The 18,216-nt window shown below is 48.5% G+C and overlaps 1 protein-coding gene across 1 annotated transcript; it reads left to right on the top strand.

Moving 5' to 3' along the window:
* The first annotated feature begins 638 nt into the window (after positions 1 to 638).
* NR2E1 (nuclear receptor subfamily 2 group E member 1) lies at positions 639 to 17,903 on the top strand. Its single transcript, XM_053938314.1, has 9 exons — positions 639 to 709; positions 5,689 to 5,834; positions 6,550 to 6,637; positions 6,923 to 7,158; positions 8,444 to 8,590; positions 13,322 to 13,418; positions 13,804 to 13,953; positions 14,211 to 14,316; positions 16,705 to 17,903. The coding sequence occupies exons 1-9, from the start codon at positions 685 to 687 to the stop codon at positions 16,865 to 16,867; spliced, it is 1,158 nt and encodes a 385-aa protein (XP_053794289.1). The 5' UTR covers positions 639 to 684; the 3' UTR covers positions 16,868 to 17,903.
* The last annotated feature ends 313 nt before the right edge of the window (positions 17,904 to 18,216 follow it).

Raw genomic sequence — 18,216 nt, 5'->3', positions numbered from 1 at the left:
TGCTGATATTATAGGGGCCGAAGCCTGGAGCTCAAAGCGCGAAGTCAGCCAGTGTAATGAACTTCTGGAAACCTTTCCCTTTTTATACCATTCAGTTTCTGAGAGGCAGAGACTGCCTCCTCTGACGCCTTTTCCCCCCTTCCATTATTTTTCCAGGCTCTGATCTCCCTGCTTGCTGCACCGAGGCGCTCGGCGCAGAGCCCCGCTCCCTATCCTACCTTCTCCTTCGCCTCATTGTTGTCCTGGCTGCTGTGGCTCTCGCTTGCCTTCCAGGAGTGCGGTGGCGAGCACAGTCGCACCCCCAGCACCCTCTCAGGGTCCCGAGAGCATCTACTCGCAGAGGGCTAGCCAGCGGCCGCCGACTTTGGGTCACTTCGTTGGGGTTTTTTTTTCTTTTTTTTTTTTTTTTTTTTTTTTTTTTTTTTTTTTTTTTTCCTTTTGCTCCACTTTTCTTCCCCCCACCCCCTTTCCGCGTCCCCGTAGCGTGTCCCCTTCCCTCGGGAGGACATCGCTGGGGGAGCGGGGCTGCGGCGAGGATGTGCCGGCCCCCGCGGCGGAGCCAGCAGTGAGCACCCAAGGGAGGCATCTGCCCCGCGGAGCAGGGGGGCCCCCGGGGGGGCCGCACCGCCTCGCCCCGGCGCCGACACTTCGCCCCGAGTTTAGCGACTCACGGGGGCTTCGAGCATGAGCAAGCCGGCGGGATCAACAAGTGGGTAATAACGCGGTGGAGGCTTCGAGCAGCGTTTCCGAGGCCGGCTGCAGCCTGGCCTGGGGGGCGGGAGGTGGAGGGGAGGGAGAGGAAGGGGAGGGGGGGTTGTGGCTTGGGTTTTCACCCCCCCCCCCCCACCCCGCGCCCAATTGAAAAAGAAGTGTATATTTCCAACCGGAGTGGCAACGAATATATAGGCTCGGGGTTGCCCCGATGGAGTTTGGGCCTGATGCTTACAAAAAGCCGTTTTCCAGAATCGTGCCCCGGCTTTCCGGGCTAGGAACCGGGGCAGAAGCCCGTGGGCAGCGAGCACCCGGGAAAGCGACTCCGCCGACGGCGGGGAGGGGGCTGGTCCCGCCGGGACGCGGCCGGTTACGTGCGGGTCTCCGGCGCAGAGGTGACGGGGGGAAGGTTTGGGTTTAAAAGGCATTTCGGCGTTCAAACGTGCTGGTTTTCTCACGGACTTTATGCAATCTTCTGCGGCATAATGATTTCTTTTTAAGAGTTTGAAACTCCGGTCACTCAATTATACGGAATCGCGTAAGCAACTCAGTCGAAGGAGGATTTAAATCAATACTTTGCACACCATTCCCAGTTACAACAAATAATCCTGCAACGAGGAAAGCAGAAACAACTTAAAAGTCACATTTTCCTTAATCCTAAATCCATGCACCTCATAACTGGGGAATTTAAAGCATGACTAACCGCTCTTACAGAATGGCTCAATTCGTATAATCCCAACGGGACTTTCGGAGTTTGTAATATGGATGGAGTCAGTAACAAAGGGGGAAAAAATACCCAATCCAATTTAATGTCTGACAAGTGATGGATCGGACAGCTATTTCCTCTGCGCTTCGGCAGGCTCCCGGGGTTGCGGAGTGGCGGCCAAGGGAGGCAAATCTCCCTCCCGCCGCGGTACCTGCCACCGGCCGCCCCCCGCCAGCCCCGCGGCCTTCTCCTCGCCGCTGCCCTCCATTATTTTGACCCGAGTCCGCCCTTTGTCCGCGGGGGCCGGGAAGCCGGGAAGGAGGGAGGGGGCGCGGCGGCGGGGCCGGGGGGCAGTCGGGGGCTGCGGCGCGGAGGGCGTGCGTGGAGGAGGCGGCGGCGCGGAGCCCCCGGCGCTGCGGCCGAGCTGCCGCCGCTTCGGCCTCTCTGGTTTGTCCTCTTTCTCCGCGGAGCTGAGTGCGGCATCTTTTTTGCCCCAGCCCCGCGAGGAAGGAAATAAAATTGCAGTCGAGGTACTAATGTACCAACCGGGGAAGGGGACGGGGGCTAAAAAACCTGCGGCGGCCGGGGCTGCTTCGGCCGACTGCGTTGCCCAGGCTGCCCGGGTCGTGCGAGGCAGCCGAAGCTGGATCGGGCCCGTGGGCAGCCGCGCCGGGACGTTATCGGGGCTCCTGGCAGGTGTCTGAGTGATGAGGAAGGGGCAGGAAGCACCGGGGAGTCTTGTCCCCAAAGGGCGGCGGAGCTTCTGCCGGAGACATTTTGCGGAGGTGAAAACCCGCCAGGCTGGATCGCTCCTCCGGCCCCACGGCGCTGAGCGACCCCCCGGCCACCGCCGCCGCTTTCACTGATGACCCCTTGACCCCTGGGGACCTCCCGAAAGGGACCCCGAGGCCCGACTTAGTCAAACCCCACTTGGATGGGGACACGCTGGGTCTCCTCAGCGCCGGGGCCCGAGCCCAGCCGGCCTCGGCAGCGCATGCAAAAGCCCGGCCAGCTGTCCCAGGGCCTGGGCGCTCGTCCCGGGGGTCCTGAGGGGCTCCCGGGCGAGGGGGCTACATCTTGGCTTTTCTGCCCGCCGGTGGGCGCCCGGCGATGTCAGCTGCGATGTCTGCCTGGGTGGTAACAAGACCCCATCCCGCCGTCCCCCGAGCCCAGACTAACTTCTTTCAACAGCCTCTGATGGTAATTACAGTAATCGGGGCTGCCATATATCCTTTAAGCAATTATGACACACAAAAAAAGCCCCCAAGGACCCCCTGTCGTGGGATGTTCAAAACGGTTTCCCTGCTGAACAGAAATCCCATTTTCTGAGCGCTAGAACTTCTGAGACGAAGCGGTACCTCGGGGAACCGGAGCGCTTTTAAACAGAGTTAATCAGTTATCGCATGACCTCGTGTCAAGCTTACATTTTTTCCTTCCCACCCCCCGCCCTGCCTCCTACCCGTCTATTTATTTCATATTTTGCCCTGCAAGAAAGTTTTCTCATAACAGCCCCCGCGGGGCAGGGCTGGGGGTCTGGAGGAGTGGAGGGGGTGGGCAGAGCGCGGCCGGGCGGGCGGCGGGACGGGGCGGCCCCGCAAACGCGCGATGCGGGGGGCTCCAGCCGCTCCCTCCGCCGTGCCCCCCTCCCCGTCCACCGCCTCGCCGGGGGCCACGGAGTTGAGTAGACCGGCCACGCTGCTCCGGCCGCTGGAAAAGTGGTTGTATGGGTTTAGTGAGGTGCTCCAGGTGCTCGCGATTTATGGCAGGAATAGGGGGACGTGTTAGGAATACATGGACCGTATGTTTATATACGTGGTGTGGATATGTACATGCATAGTGCATAGGATTTTTTTTTTTTTCCAAAGCGGCTCCCAAACTTAAAATCTGTGTGGGGAAAACTAACACAAGTTTCTTCCGTCTCCACTGGCCGACTTTAGCGTCGGCAGAGGAGCCGGCCGCCCCACACCGCAGGCCGGCCGGGGAAGCGAGGACCCCGTGGCTGCCCGGTTCCCCGCGGGGGTGGCGGTCACACAGCGGGCTCGGGTGAGCGGCCGAGGCCGGGGCCCGCTGCCGCGGGAAGGGGAGCGGCGGTTGGAAGGGGTGCGCGGGGGCAGCGCAGCAGTGCCGGGCTCGGCACCGGGATGCACCACCGCTGCACGTACCGCTTCAGTGTCTCTCCCCCCACCCCCAGCCTGCCCCTCCTCCTCCTCCTTTGTGTGCGTGCGTGTGGATCCTCTCTCTCCCCGTGGATGCTAAGGACTGGAGAGGGAAGTCGGGCGCTTTCCCCCGTTTGCATTGTGCGATATCCGAATTCCCATGCTACACTTTTTGACGGGTCACTGGTGCCCCAATAGGCAGGTGGCAAGGAGGGCTTGTAATTACACACTCCCAGAAACCGTGCCTTGGCCTCAGCCCTCCTCACGGGCGCCTACCTGCAGCTCCAAAGCTCGCAGGCAGTGGTGTGCGGGGGGGCATCCTTCAGCTGCGCTCCTTATTAATTGCGCAAAAGTTTTCTATTCTTTAACCTCTCTCCCCCCCTCCCACCTTCCCTCCCTCCGCCACCCCTCCCTCTCGCAGTCCCTAACCTAATCCCCGTCCCTCTCGCCGTGTTGTGTATAGCAGCTGTCGGGTTTCATTTAGGGGAGAAGCTGGCAGCTTGTGCTCATTGGAGGCAGTCAAACGAGTTTCAATGGGCAAAATCATTAAGTTAACACTTTATCTAATGTCCCTATTGTCTGCCAGCAGGCATTGTCTTAGAACCTTAGCGCAGACATGTCTGAAAGTATCTCGGACTCCTAAATTCTCTAGGGAGCGAGAGGAGCCCCTGCGGCCTGTTTCCATTGCCCCCCTCCCGCCCCCCGGCACTGCTCCCCACGCTGCCGCTTTCCCCCTCCGTCCTCGCCCGTCCGTAGCCGGGGCTGTCCCTGAACTACTTCCAAATAAATATAGCGGCCCCGAGAGCCCTCCATTAGAGTTTGGAGACCAAGGTTTGGTGAGAGGGACTGAATTTCTAACTTAAGTTCTGGTAAGAAGGAAGAAGGCTGTTTGAGGCAGAGGGAAAAAGAGAAGAGAAGAGAAGAGAAGAGAAGAGAAGAGAAGAGAAGAGAAGAGAAGAGAAGAGAAGAGAAGAGAAGAGAAGAGAAGAGAAGAGAAGAGAAGAGAAGAGAAGAGAAGAGAAGAGAGAGAAGAGAAGAGAAGAGAAGAGAAGAGAAGAGAAGAGAAGAGAAGAGAAGAGAAGAGAAGAGAAGAGAAGAGAAGAGGAAAACAAGGAAAAGGAAGAGAATAAGAAAAAAATGAAATAAAAAGAAAATAAAAAAATAAAGGGGAAAGAGAGCAAGGAAAAGGAAAAGAAACATGAAAAAGAAAAGAAATTAAAAGAAAAAAATTAAAGGAAAAAGAAAAAGAAAAAAAGAAAAAGAAAAAAAGAAAAAGAAAAAGAAAAAGAAAGAGAAAAAGAAAAAGAAAAATTAAAAAAAAAAGAAACATCAGAGGAGAGAAGGAAAAAAACGGAGAAAAGGCAGAAGCCAAGCGGGGTTTTGGCGGGTTTCTTAAACCGGGCTGCAGTCGTCTCTGTACAAGATTTTACATGTCCCTGAGAGCATTTGCAATCCTAGTCAAAGCCGGTGCGAAAGCAGCGCCCGGCGGAGCGGGGGCTGCGGGCGAGGCGGAGCGGGACGGAGGGACACTGCCTGTCCGCCAGGCTCACAGGTCCGCTGACTCCTCCGCGCACAAAACACTGACGGAAAGTTTTGCTGCAGGTTTTGGGGTGAAGAAAATGGCATGCGTTCTCTGCCGTGGAAATCAGCCCCCTTTCGTCAGGGTTGCTAGCGGGTAGAGGAGGTTGCTTGGCTTCCCGATCATTTTATTTTGTTTTGGTTTATTCTGTGCATCGGTCTCCTGACTGCTCTCCTGTCCGGGGAAAGTGCCGTCCTGTTTGCCGAGCGCCAGAAAGCCAGAGAAACACAGAGTCTCCTCACCAAACCCCCCGAATTCCCCTCCCCCCTCATCCTCACTTCTCGCAGGCAAGACTGCTGCTCCTGCTGCTGTAATCTTCCCTTCCAAAATGGGTCTTGGCGATTATAGAAGATCCAAATAAACGTAGTGGGGCATGAATAATGCTCATTGTAGAAAACTGACACTTGCTCAAGGAAAAGAAAGTTGGCTATAAAATCACTTCATTATTTGCTTGTACTGCGGCTCTGGGGCTAATCCCTCCGGAGGTCAGATTGCTGAGAGCTCTCTCTCTCCCTCTTTCCCGTCTCTGCTTTCAGGTCGCATTTTAGACATCCCTTGCAAAGTGTGTGGGGACCGCAGCTCCGGAAAGCACTATGGGGTTTACGCCTGCGATGGGTGCTCGGGATTTTTCAAGCGGAGCATCAGGAGGAATAGGACCTATGTTTGCAAATCAGGAAATCAGGTACCAGCCGCAGCCTAGCCCCCTCACCGCCTGCACCCCCTACCCTGCATTTCCCCAGGGGCCCCACCAACAGAGAGACACCCGCAGCAAGATGCAGCAGCCACGCAGCCTCACCCTCCCTTGCCAGGGGGGGGTCCCGGGCCGAGGCCGGGCGCTGGGTGCCCCAGCCCGCCTCCCCCGGCACGTCCGCCCGCCCCAGCCCACCGGAGAGGATGGGGGAGATGCGCAGGGAGAAGGAGGAATGAGGGCAGGGGGAGGGCACAGCCAGCACACCGCCTGGGTATGGGAGGACAGAGAGGGGCAGCCTCCCGGTAAGCCTCAGCACAGCCAGGCGATGGACTACCACGGGTTTACACGCCGGCGTGTCGTGCCCGCGCCCAGGCGGAGGCAGGCCCGCTTTCCCCCTTCTGCTCCGGCCGCTCTCCTTCCCACTCCCGGAGCGTCCTCGCGGGGCTGTGAGGCTGGGATCGCGGAGGGATGCGCGGTGCAGCGGGACGCCCCGAGGGGGCGGCACCGCCGTCGCTGTCTCGGGTGCTGAAGGCGGCCCGGCCCGCCCCGCCCGGGCCGCCCTGTCCCAGGCCGAGCACCTGGCGCGGCCCGGCACGGCGCACGCAGGGGCGGCCCCTCCGCGCCTCTCGCCGCCGCGGGGCCGGCGCCGGGGGCCGGCGGGGTGGGCGCGCTGCTGCCCCCGGCCCGACGGCTGGCTGTGTTGCAGGGAGGTTGCCCGGTGGACAAGACGCACAGGAACCAGTGCCGAGCCTGCCGGCTGAAGAAGTGCTTGGAGGTCAACATGAACAAAGATGGTACCTGCTCCCCCTCTCCCGGGGCTGGGGTGGCCGGGCAGCAGGAGGGAGCTGCTCTGAACTGAGGAGCGCTGTGTCACTCCGGTGTCTCCTTGGCCCGGCCACGAATGACCCTCCCATCCTGCAGCAGCCCTCAGACACTTCTCCCCAGACACCCTTCGGGCAGGGGGGCACAGGGCTGGCCTCAGAAAATTGCAGGGAGGGAGGGAAGCCCGGTCGAGCAGTGCGGGGCAGCCAGTGCGGATCCCCGAGGTGACTCCCTGGCTTCTCTCTGATGCCCCACAGCGGTGCAGCACGAGCGGGGCCCCCGGACGTCGACGATACGGAAGCAGGTGGCCCTCTACTTCCGCGGGCACAAGGAGGAGAGCGGCGGAGCCCCGCACTTCCCCGCTGCCGCCCTGCCGGCACCCGCCTTCTTCACCGCCGTCTCCCAGCTGGAGCCCCATGGTCTGGAGCTGGCCGCTGTCACTGGCACCCCTGAGAGACAGGCTCTGGTGGGCCTGGCACAGCCCACCCCAAAGGTCAGCCACTGCCCTGGTCCCTGGCGGGCTGCAGACCTTGCTGCTGAGGTGCCTGCAACCTCTGGGGTAGACAGCAAGGCAAACAGCAAAGCTTGAAGCTTTGTGGATTGTGGTGGGGACTTTTGTTACACCCCTAAAAGCTGTGAGGCTATGAGGTGCAATATCCTCTGGAGAAGGGGTATGCAGCAGGACCAACTGATAACCTGCTCCATACAAACCCTGTCTCATACATTCTTATACCTTCATGGAAGCAGAAATGCTCCTCTTGCCTGGGGTGCATCCACAAGTCAGTTTTAAACCTTGTTTCACAAGGAATGCAATCCCTGTGAATGAGTTTTCTTCAGAGAAATGCCAATCTCCATGGTGGTGTAGTTCAGAAAGTACTTTGTGTACTGACCAAAGCCTGCAGCTTGTCCCCACAGACACAAAACTCAAACTTGGCTAAGCTGGCTCTCTGCACTTCTTGGTTGTGACATTTCCTAAGCAGCCCAGTGGAAGCACTGCTGTGGCCTCAACTGCACAGGAATTAGCTGAAAGGTGATGTTTTTCATTAGCCCATTTGCAATGGCATGTTGTGTCTTCACAGCATCTAGAAAATCACAAAAGAAACTGCTTATAGTTTCTGCATTTTCATAGTTGGTATGTAGCTTGGCAGAACCCATCATAAATATGGTCACAAAATATAGTTTTACGTGGTAATTTTGAAAAGTGTTGAATCGGAAATTATTTGACAAGAAAATGTAGCACACACTTGAAAACATAACTCCATTCAAACCCTACACAGCCTCTAGATAGTTATGCTTAGCTCTATGCATCCACTTACAACCTGTTGCAGTTAGGGAGCAAGATGAAGGTTTAGGCTAAATGAGTATTTACTGCTTTGCTGAGCAGGGCTGGAATGCTAAATCAGCTTCTGAAGCAAGGTTACGAACTACATGTTGTTAATCAATTTTTTATTCTAACTCTGCTATCAGAGGTGTTCTGTTGTGTAACAGAGTAAAGCATGACTCATAACTTTGGTACACTTTTTCCCCCTGATGCAATTGTTTCATTCTCCTTTCAACCTCCTGCTCTAAACAGTTTCTTTAGGACAGTTCATCCACATGGATAAGCAGCAAGGAGCAGTTTGGAGTGAGCCCACTGCAAGCAATGCCCTCTGCTTGCAGAACACGAGAGTGCACACTCTGTATTGGGCATGAGCAGGAGCACTGAATGTAGGGCAGAGGAAGACCAGGCTGCCTTGGTGACACTGTATGAAATGGCTTTATTTTCTCTTTGGCATTAGTACCCACATGAAGTCAACGGTACCCCTATGTATCTCTACGAAGTGGCCACTGAATCCGTCTGCGAGTCAGCAGCCAGACTTCTGTTCATGAGCATCAAGTGGGCCAAAAGTGTGCCAGCCTTCTCCACCTTGTCCTTACAAGACCAGGTAAGGCAGTGGCAGTGGGAGTGGTATTGGCCTGGCCTGCCTGTTAAAGAAGGCTTAGACTTCACATTGGGTCCTGGACTTCCAGCCCTAGACCTTGAAATCTGTAATGGACTTCAGCAGCTCTGAAATTCAGTGCAGCGTTTCAGTCTGTCCCTGAAAACCAGGCAGTGATTTAGAAACTGCTTTCCTCCAACTTTTACCTGATGAAGCAAGTGAAAAATCAAGCCAGGAAAAAGGAATCTAACATAAAACTAACATTATGGAAGGACAAGTGCTAGAGGAGAAATCAGCAGGCTGCAGACCAAACTTAGTATGCCCAAACTGCTTCTCGACTTGTAGGACAACTTTTCCTTCCATAAAATGGGGAATAGCATCTTACTTTGCTATTTAGGGATGGGAAATACTTAGTTAAGTTTATGGTCTCAGGATATGACTGAGGTTGTTTCTGAAGACCAATTCTCCTCCTCCTCCTCTACCAGTTCTTCCTCTTCCTCCTCCCCCTCCCCTCCTCATCCTCCTGCTCCTCCTCCTCTTCTTCTCCCCTCCTCTTCTCTCAACTATTTACACAGACATTTTTTCCTTATTCACCTTGGCTTACAGTTACATCAATGTGGTGGAAACAGTATTTGGCCAACCACCAATATTTTTTACCATTAATTAAAATCTTCCCTAATATGTTTTGTTTTCCTCTATGGTAATTTCCCTTTGCCTCAAGTAAATCATAAGTGAACCTTACAAGATGAAACAATTTCTTAATGACTTGATTCTTGATGAGGACTCAGTGTGCTTTGTATAATGCACCAATTTTTAAAAAAGTAATCAGATAATTGTAAAATGGAAGGGTGGAAATCTACACAAAGCTCCAATCATAAAAGACATCTATTACTTTGATATGATTGAGCTAATTTACCAAAATGGTAACTAGAAAAACTGTGCCATAGATGTTACATAGCAGTTCATCAGAGGAACTAGTTCCTCTCCCCAGAAACACATTACAAGTGTTGCAGTTGATATGCAAATATGTATTTTGAACTACAAGAAAAGAGCTTCCTAGGAAACCAATAGTGTTTTCAATCTAAAGGTAAATAATGATGGTCACAATGTGTTATAAAGCTAAGTTATATAAAAATGCTTGAAATCCTTGTTGTGAAATTAGTCAAAGAGGAATGCTGCTCAGCTCCACCCACAGTCCTGCTATGCAGTGAGGATGAGGGGAGAGATGAGATGGGGCCTGGAAGGTCACACATGCCAGTAGGAAGACAACAGTTCCAGTGTGACATCCTGCTGCTCTCTAATCGTGTCTTCAGCTGCCACTAATCCTGTGGAGCACTGGGTCTGTCACAGTGAGCAACCAAAGAAACAGGCTCAAGTGTCAGGGAGAAGAAGCAGGTGCGCTGCTCCAGCAGCAGCCCCAGCACACAGGAGGAGACTTGGTGATGTCCACAGGAGGTTCCCTAGGCAAAGGCTTTATCTGGCATAATAGGGAGGCATTTCCCACACCATCATCTCTGTTAGTGTGCAGAGGATGAGATAGCAGGATCTGGAAGCAGGAGAGATCTCCACGGCATGTGACCAAGCACGCCTCAAACAGCACAGCCTGCTTCTCTACCACAGGCACCACAGTGCACCCATTAAAAAACCCACTACTTCTTTCACTTTCATAGCAGGGACTAATCTTAGTGAATAACATATTAAAAACCCAGACTTTCCTTAACATCACTCTCACTTGCTGTAGCTCATTGCAAGTCAGCTTCCTCAAAACTCAGAGCTACTCAGCTCAAAAGCTTTGATTTGGGCCTCTTTCTGCACGATTCCCCTGTAATACTTAGGAGAGCTGGAGAAGAAATAATTCTGATTTTAATCACCTTATTTCATGAATAATCATACAGTTTATTTTTATAACATTGCTATTTCTTTATTTAATTTGACAATGGCCCAGCTGTAAATGTCTGCATTTCTCTTTTGGTATCCCTGACATCTGCCTGAGGAGAGACTAAAATATTTTCCTGAATTCTGCTTTTTTTTTTTTTTTTTTGTGCTCTTATAAAAAGGCAAGTGCACTGTAATTTCAGGACTCTGGGGCAGTTTTATCTTGAAGGCAGGGAAATAAATAAAAACCAATTTGCTGATAAAACACAAGTCTGAGCATTGCTGCATTGCTTACCTCTGGTAAAACAGAGGCTGTGTCCCTTCCCTAGATTCATACAGATAAGTCCATCTTGAACCAGAAACCACTCAACAAAAAATGTCATGCTTCTAGTGCTGCTGGCCTGCACATCTACCCACATTATCTGTGAGACAGGTTGGCCCAATGCAAGTCCCCAACAAAAGGTCACACCAAGGATGGGATTGATTAAGAAGCAAAACCAGTTGTTCAGAAAGCCTGGTATTTGTTGTTTCTTTGAAGAAGGAGGGCTGAGTATGACTTCAGCATGAATTATTTTAATTGGTGGTTTTACAGACTTATGCATAGGCATGAAGAAAGCCTTAGCTATTGGAATAGTCTCTTGTTTCTAAAGTCTTCTGACTTTAGTGGGAAAGAAAATATGAAATTGATATCTTCCAGGAACCACCATTCATTACCATTGTATCTGCATGAATGAATGACAAAAAAAAAAAAAAAAAAAAAGCAAGCAAATGAAAGCAAATGACAAAAGCAAATGAAAGGCTGGCAAATCATTTCCTATGTCATACAGACACCTGCACATCCATCAGGTGGGATTATCCAGAGGAGGGACTGGGTTTGCAGGCTGCAGTGGTTAGGAAACTTTAGAGTAGATTCATCTGCACTCAGAAGAAAGCTGAGATGGACAACACACTCTAGACACAGCACCCCTCCCTGTTTCCATTTCAGGCAATAATCTGGGCAGTTTTTGGTACTGTAAAATCCAATGTAAGTGTTTCAAACAGCAACTGTATGCAGAGACACGAGTACCTTCCTGTCACAATTCCCTTAAATTATGGAAAAGTTCTGCAAAGCACACAGGGCAAAAAGGCACAAAATAGACATAACCCTGCAATGATAAGTTGAGAGCAGAGACTCTGAGAATTCAGATTGGAACAGGATGGTTTAATACCATCCGATACCATTCCATGTAATCATGGAATCACAGGAGGCATCAGGTTGGAAGGGATCAAATCTGATCCAACCTCCCTGCTCAAGCAGGGTCATCGCAGAGCACATGGCACAGGACTGTGTCCAGGCTGTTCTTAAATATCTCTGGTGAGAGAGACTCTATGACCACTTTGGGTAACCTGTTCCAGTGCTTGGTGCACAGGAAAGAAGTTTTTCCTCATATTCAGGTAGAATTTCCTGTGCAGTTTCTGCCCGTTGCCTGGTGTCCTAGTGGCTGGCAACAAGTAGTACTCTCCTGAACAGCAATATTGTTAAGAGTTTGCACATAGATGAAGGATTTGCTTTTACTGATGCTTTCTGTATCACCTACTATGTTCACATATCTAATTCCAAGGATATCGTCATTAATTTGGTACAGCATCTTTTCTTACTTTGTTCTTCTTTACAGAATCTTTACATACTTAAAATACCCTCCTTCCTCTCTTCCTAAGAAGCTAAGCTGCTGATAGTTTCAGGGACCATAGCAACATCAATGATTGCAGGTTTTGGGGTTTTGGTTTGGTGGCTTCATATTTTTTCTGCTTGAGTTTTGGGCAATCTGCTTTCACTGCATGGAGCTGCTAGAAGATACCTTCTGAGCCCACTACAGTTCTCACCCCTTCAAATCTCTCCCACCCTATTTTGTGACACAAGGTCTCAGCAACATGCACGCACCACCATGTCCCTTTGGCCATGCACTTCAGCTGCACCAGAGGTCCTCCAAATCTCTCTTAAGAGTTGGTCTAAGCTAACAATCCATAGATGCCCTCAAGACTAAACATGTCTGTTCTGGCTTTGCCAGTCTGCAGTTCCAGAAGTCTTATCTCCTCTTCAGATGCATCACTGCCTCTTTGGAGAAATCACAAGCATTGCCTCAGAGAAAACAGAGAAAAACACATCCTCCATACAGACATGCAATGTGCAAAAACTGCAGAGAACTAGCAATGCTGTCAGTGTAGGTGCCTGGATATTCATATCTCTGAAAGGAAACAGCTCTTAGTGCCTGGAATTTCTGAGTGATTTTAAGCAAAAAAGCAGAAAAACAAGTGACACTGAGAAATTGTTCGTGTGTCCAGATGCTGTGCTTGACGGATACAGAGACTGGCTTAGTAAGGAAGGAGTTATAAGATGGACGTGTGATCTAAACCACTGCTCCCTACACTGATACAGGATGTTATCCAGGCTTTTCTTCACAAAATTCTGCCTTCCTGAGGGAAAGGAGTGTAATCTCCAGAAAGCAAGAGGAAAGACCTGCCCTAGAATAGCTGTGTAAGTGTTGAGGGGGAGGAGAAGAGAACCCATACCATGCTGAGAAAGCAGGTGTGGTCATGTTATGAGCAAATGCTCCGGGAAAAGAGCTCTCTCTTTCTTTCTCTTCCCTTTTGGTCCACAACATGGTGCATAGTGAGCCAACCCTCAGTGTTTTTCTACAATGCATAGACTTATTTCTAGACACCTTCTCAAAAGGCTAAGAGAAGAGCTAATGAATGCTGTGGGGGAAATACCATGACAGGCATTTAAAGTAGTTTTTAAAATAACAGAAATTTACATATTTAAATTGTTTATAAATCTATAAATTATACACTATGTTATATTGTACATCTATTGTATGACAGCTGATGCTTTTGGAAGATGCTTGGAGAGAACTGTTTGTTCTAGGAATAGCACAATGGGCCATTCCAGTTGATGCTAACACTCTACTGGCTGTATCTGGTAAGAATTGCACAATTTAATGACTTTGTTACAAAAATTACCATAAAAATACATTACTGAAAAAAGAACAACATGTAAAGAATAACAAATTCCTACTGAACAATAGAGCATACCTGTCATTTATAAATCTATATTTAAATGCAAATAATGTTGTTTTGTTGTATTCATGACTGCTTGCATTGTCATTTAAATGCAAATTACTGTGTTTGTTATCATCCAAGAGAAGATTTTATATTAACTTTCATACAATATAGTCAGTTTACATGGAACCAGATAGACAAGTGTGACAATAGAGAGGACATTGATACAGAGGATTTTGTCAGAAATCAATATAAAATAAAGCAAATGCCTTTAATATTATTTATTTCATCTGTTTCTGTTTCAGGCATGAATGGTGACAATACAGATTCTCAGAAGCTGAATAAAATTATTTCAGAAATACAGGCCTTACAGGAGGTTGTGGCTAGATTCAGACAACTTCGGCTAGATGCTACTGAATTTGCCTGTCTCAAATGCATTGTCACTTTTAAAGCTGGTAAGCAGAAAGGATCTCTTGCTTGTCTGGTCTGATAACTATGAGGCTGCTGCTTTAAAGTGATGTTTTAAACCAGGCATAGCTTTGTATCACCCAGCAGGTTTCCCAGTATTGAATTCCAATAGTCATTGCTGAAAGGTCTGACAGTGGAGTGCTGGGAAACTAATGGAAACATTTAATTTCCATTGATAGCACTAGCTGAACTGTTTTGATCTACCCAAGAGTCAAGCTGAACTAGTAACTGATCTGCTTTCCAGTGCCCACACACAGTGGTTCTGAACTGAGGAGTTTCCGGAATGCGGCCGCCATAGCAGCCCTTCAAGACGAAGCCCAGCTCACCCTGAACAGCTACATTCATACCAGGTCAGTGGTGTCTTCTGTCTATGCTTCTGGCAGGTGTAGGGGTAAAATCCTGCTCTCATTGCACGGAAGGTGGCATTTACACTGACTGAAATGGGGACCAGGCTGCTACAGAGAGTATTCATTGGCTGTCACCCTGCTGGGATTTCTGAAACAGAACCACAGAAAATGTTGGAAAGGATCCTTAAAATCATCCAGCTCAACCATTAACGCTGCCAAGTCCATCACTAAATCATGTTCCCAAGTGCCACATCTACACGTGTTTTAAAGACCTTCAGGGATGATGACTCCACCACTTCCCTGTGCAGCCTGTTCCAATGCTTGACAACCTTTTCAAGAAAGAAATCTTTCCTAATATCCAAACTAAACCTCCATTGATGCAACTTGAGGCCATTTCCTCTTGTCCTATTGTTTGTGACTGGGAGCAGGCACCAAAACCCACGTCACTACAATTTCCTTTCAGTTAGAGAGTGATAAAGCCTCCCCTTAGCCTCCTTTTCTTCAGACTAAACAACTGCAACTCCCTCAGCTGTTGCTCTAGATTCTTAACCAGGACTTGTGCTCTAGACCCTTAACCACCTTTGTTGCTCCTCTCCAAGTGTGCTCCAGCACATCGGTGTTTTTAAATAAAGAGAAAGGTGTTAAAAGGAGAGCTCTTCCTCTGGAAAGTGATAATGGCTGTGCAACACTTTGCAGTTCAGGAGGCTAAATTTCCTCCAAGTTTTATTCAATCAAATACCTCTAAAAGTGATGCTCAAAACATTGCATCTCAGACCAGTATGAGTGCCTTTCACACATGATCTCCAGTTCCTATATAACCTCCTCCATTTAGCAGACACAGAAATCAGGAGAAAGGAGCTTAAGTGGCTCTTCCAAGATGCTGCCTGGAGTTTGTGATCAGGTACAAGTGAAAACCCCAGAATTTGAATTTGTGAATCCCATTGTGGCGCTGCAGTGAAGTCCTTTAGTTGCAGTGGAGTTCATGAGACTAAAACAGCTGGAGAAGGAGCAGTGGAAGAGGAACTTTTATACATTTTTTTCCCTCTGAAACTTTGATTTGCTGTCATAGTAGCTCTGTCAGGCAGAAGTCCTATAAGTACCAGAGATTAGATGGTAGCAGTCTCTGAAGCACTTCTATGAGTCTACAGGGAATGACCTGCACTGGGGATGGCAGTAAAAATGCAAATTCCATCCAGTTATGGCTGCTTCAGAGCAAAAAGAGTAACTGCTGCATAGCAGTGCCTTCCTGTTCTTAAGGAAGGCCTTTTCCATGAAGATTGTTCCCTGGAGACCTTAAGTGAGACAGGGCCTGTTGGAAAGAGAAGTCAGGGAGGAATACATAGCCACATCTTCCCTTCCAAGGGAACAACTTTTCCATAGCATTTCTGTGTTGCTGGAAGTATTTAGATACTGTGCTACCCAGTGTATGTTGTAAACAGTATCCTTTTACAAGGGAAAAGTGCAGTCCACTGACAGGACTCTCACTCAGACTCCATTGTGAGAGGGCTTTCAGCCTTGTGTGTTTCATCCTCCTGCCTATGTCACTCCAGTATCAGCCCTTTGATCCCAGTGGAGTCACTCTCAAGAGGATGCAAGGGAGGGCAGTCTGGAGAAGCAGCATGTTTCTCCAAACAACCTACACTTCCCTTTAGGGAGACTACTGTAAGCAGAAGTTTGAGAATCACTGTTGTAAAGACAGTATAAGCACAGCTAGAAATGCACATCCTATGCTGTGCTGGCTTCAAAAGCTGGGAGAAAGGATGGAAAATGTCCTATACATGAACATGTTACCTGGGGAAGAACACAGCTTCTTTAACAAAAACTTTCCTTACAAGTGTCAATTAGTATTCTATATATCTGCTAACCAAAAGGGGGCAAAGTGATTACCATGACAATCCAGCTAGTTCTAACCTGAACTCCAAATGACAGCGCAGTTGCTACAAGTCAAGCTCTTCCCTGTACTGCATTGAGAACATTGCTGTATGAGGGACACATCAGAGCAGGTCCAGTTTTTGTATTCCTACTGCTCTAGGGGAATGAACAAAAGAGCTAAACAAAACTCAGAAACCTTGTCCTATGTTCTACTGACTGCCACAGAGAATTTTCCTTGGAGCCAACCTTCTTGCTCACACAAGTACAAAACACAGGCTTTTGGCACAGTGTTGTGGGGTGACAATAGTATCCCACTAGATTCTGAGTCATTCTAGACCATGCAGACTACACTTAGGTCGAGGTTATTTGGTTTACTCCCAAATTTGTCTCAAACTGGGACACATAGGTAGCATCACCTGTGCAATTTAATAAATATTGGTCTTTTGCTATAAAATAAAGTCCTTCCTTTGAAAAAATACTTTAAAACTTCATCAAAATTCTTTTTCTCTCTGTCTCTAGGTATCCCACACAACCCTGTCGTTTTGGAAAACTTCTATTGCTTTTACCAGCTTTACGTTCAATTAGTCCATCTACAATAGAAGAAGTATTTTTCAAAAAGACCATTGGGAATGTACCAATTACAAGACTGCTTTCAGATATGTACAAATCCAGTGACATATAAATTACCTTAAAATAAACAATCAGGATGGACAGTTTGAGAAGAACTTTTATCTATGGAAAATAAGCCTCAACTAACAAAATCTACAGGAAGCATAAGCCTGGGAATGTTTAGTCCTTAAACTCATTGACAAAAAATACCCCAGTAGATATGATTCTGCTGCTCTGAACAGAGTGATTTAGATCATGGAGAGAATGCTTTGTTCTACAGAAAAAGTGAAAGTGGTTGGAATTTGGCTGCTATTCCTGTTACTACAGGATGGAGGCAATTCAGATGCCAGTCATAGTTAACAAAGACTCTGCTATTCTCTCATTCAACTGGCAGATCTGAGACAAAATGTGAAAGAAGGTACTTTAGCTTGTTCAGTATTTGGAACCGGGTGACCAAACTTGGCTTCTGTTGTAACACAAGATGTGGTGGCCTTCAGAATTGTTTTAAAAGTAGCCTATGTTGGGAAAATGTTTTTAATATGATAGGCAACATTTGAGACCAAGTTACCAAAACATTGCTTCTGCTATAATGCATCATGAAGTGGCCTTCAGAACTGATTAAAAGGTAGCTTATGACGGCAGCTCCATTCTTCCTACAAAATGAACTGGTGATCTTTGACGCAGATGTCACCACAATTTGTTCGGTTAACATCTCAAAGACAGAAGAGCTTTATACATTTCCTCCCTGACCTTCCCTCCTTTTTCTTCCACACACAGACATACATTCAAACACACACACACCCCCCCACACCCACCCACACACCTGAAAAGAGACAACACAAAAAAGGAAGACTAAAACAGCAAAACCAAATACAATGGAGATGACCGCTTCAGTGATCTGCTGGCTGTCCTGTTGGCACAGTGCTGAAACCAAAGGCAACAGTGGCCAAACTCTTTGTCAATGAGATGTGCAGAGAAATGAAATGACTATAAAAAAATCAATGGAAGGAATTTTATTTCAAAGAAATAAAGGTTGTTGACTGATACAATGCTAACAATTTCCAAAAGTCTCCAATGCCTTTTTAGAAAACTCCAGGTTCTAATTTTGAAGCCTTGTTCGCCTACACCCTCTCACACACAAAAACGTTATAAGCTGCTTATTTGTTGTATGAATAATGTAGAAAAAGAAAAACATTTAAAGATAGCTGCTGTACTTTTCAAAATTTGATTTGTTATTAGGAACTAGCACTGAGAAAGATCAGCACTTGAACTATCATAGAATGAGTAAAACTTTTCTTGTACAAAGTGGATTAACCGATTTGTGAAGTTAAAAAGTTGTACTCATTGTATTTACAAAGAATAAAAATATATTGAATTTAAATTACTTTCCACTGTTCTTTTAATCGTTGTCCTTAATCAGCT

The sequence above is a fragment of the Vidua chalybeata genome, chromosome 3 (genome assembly GCF_026979565.1).
Source record: "Vidua chalybeata isolate OUT-0048 chromosome 3, bVidCha1 merged haplotype, whole genome shotgun sequence".
NCBI classification, from domain to species: Eukaryota; Metazoa; Chordata; class Aves; order Passeriformes; family Viduidae; genus Vidua; species Vidua chalybeata.
This window is presented reverse-complemented; position numbering and strand designations above follow the sequence as displayed.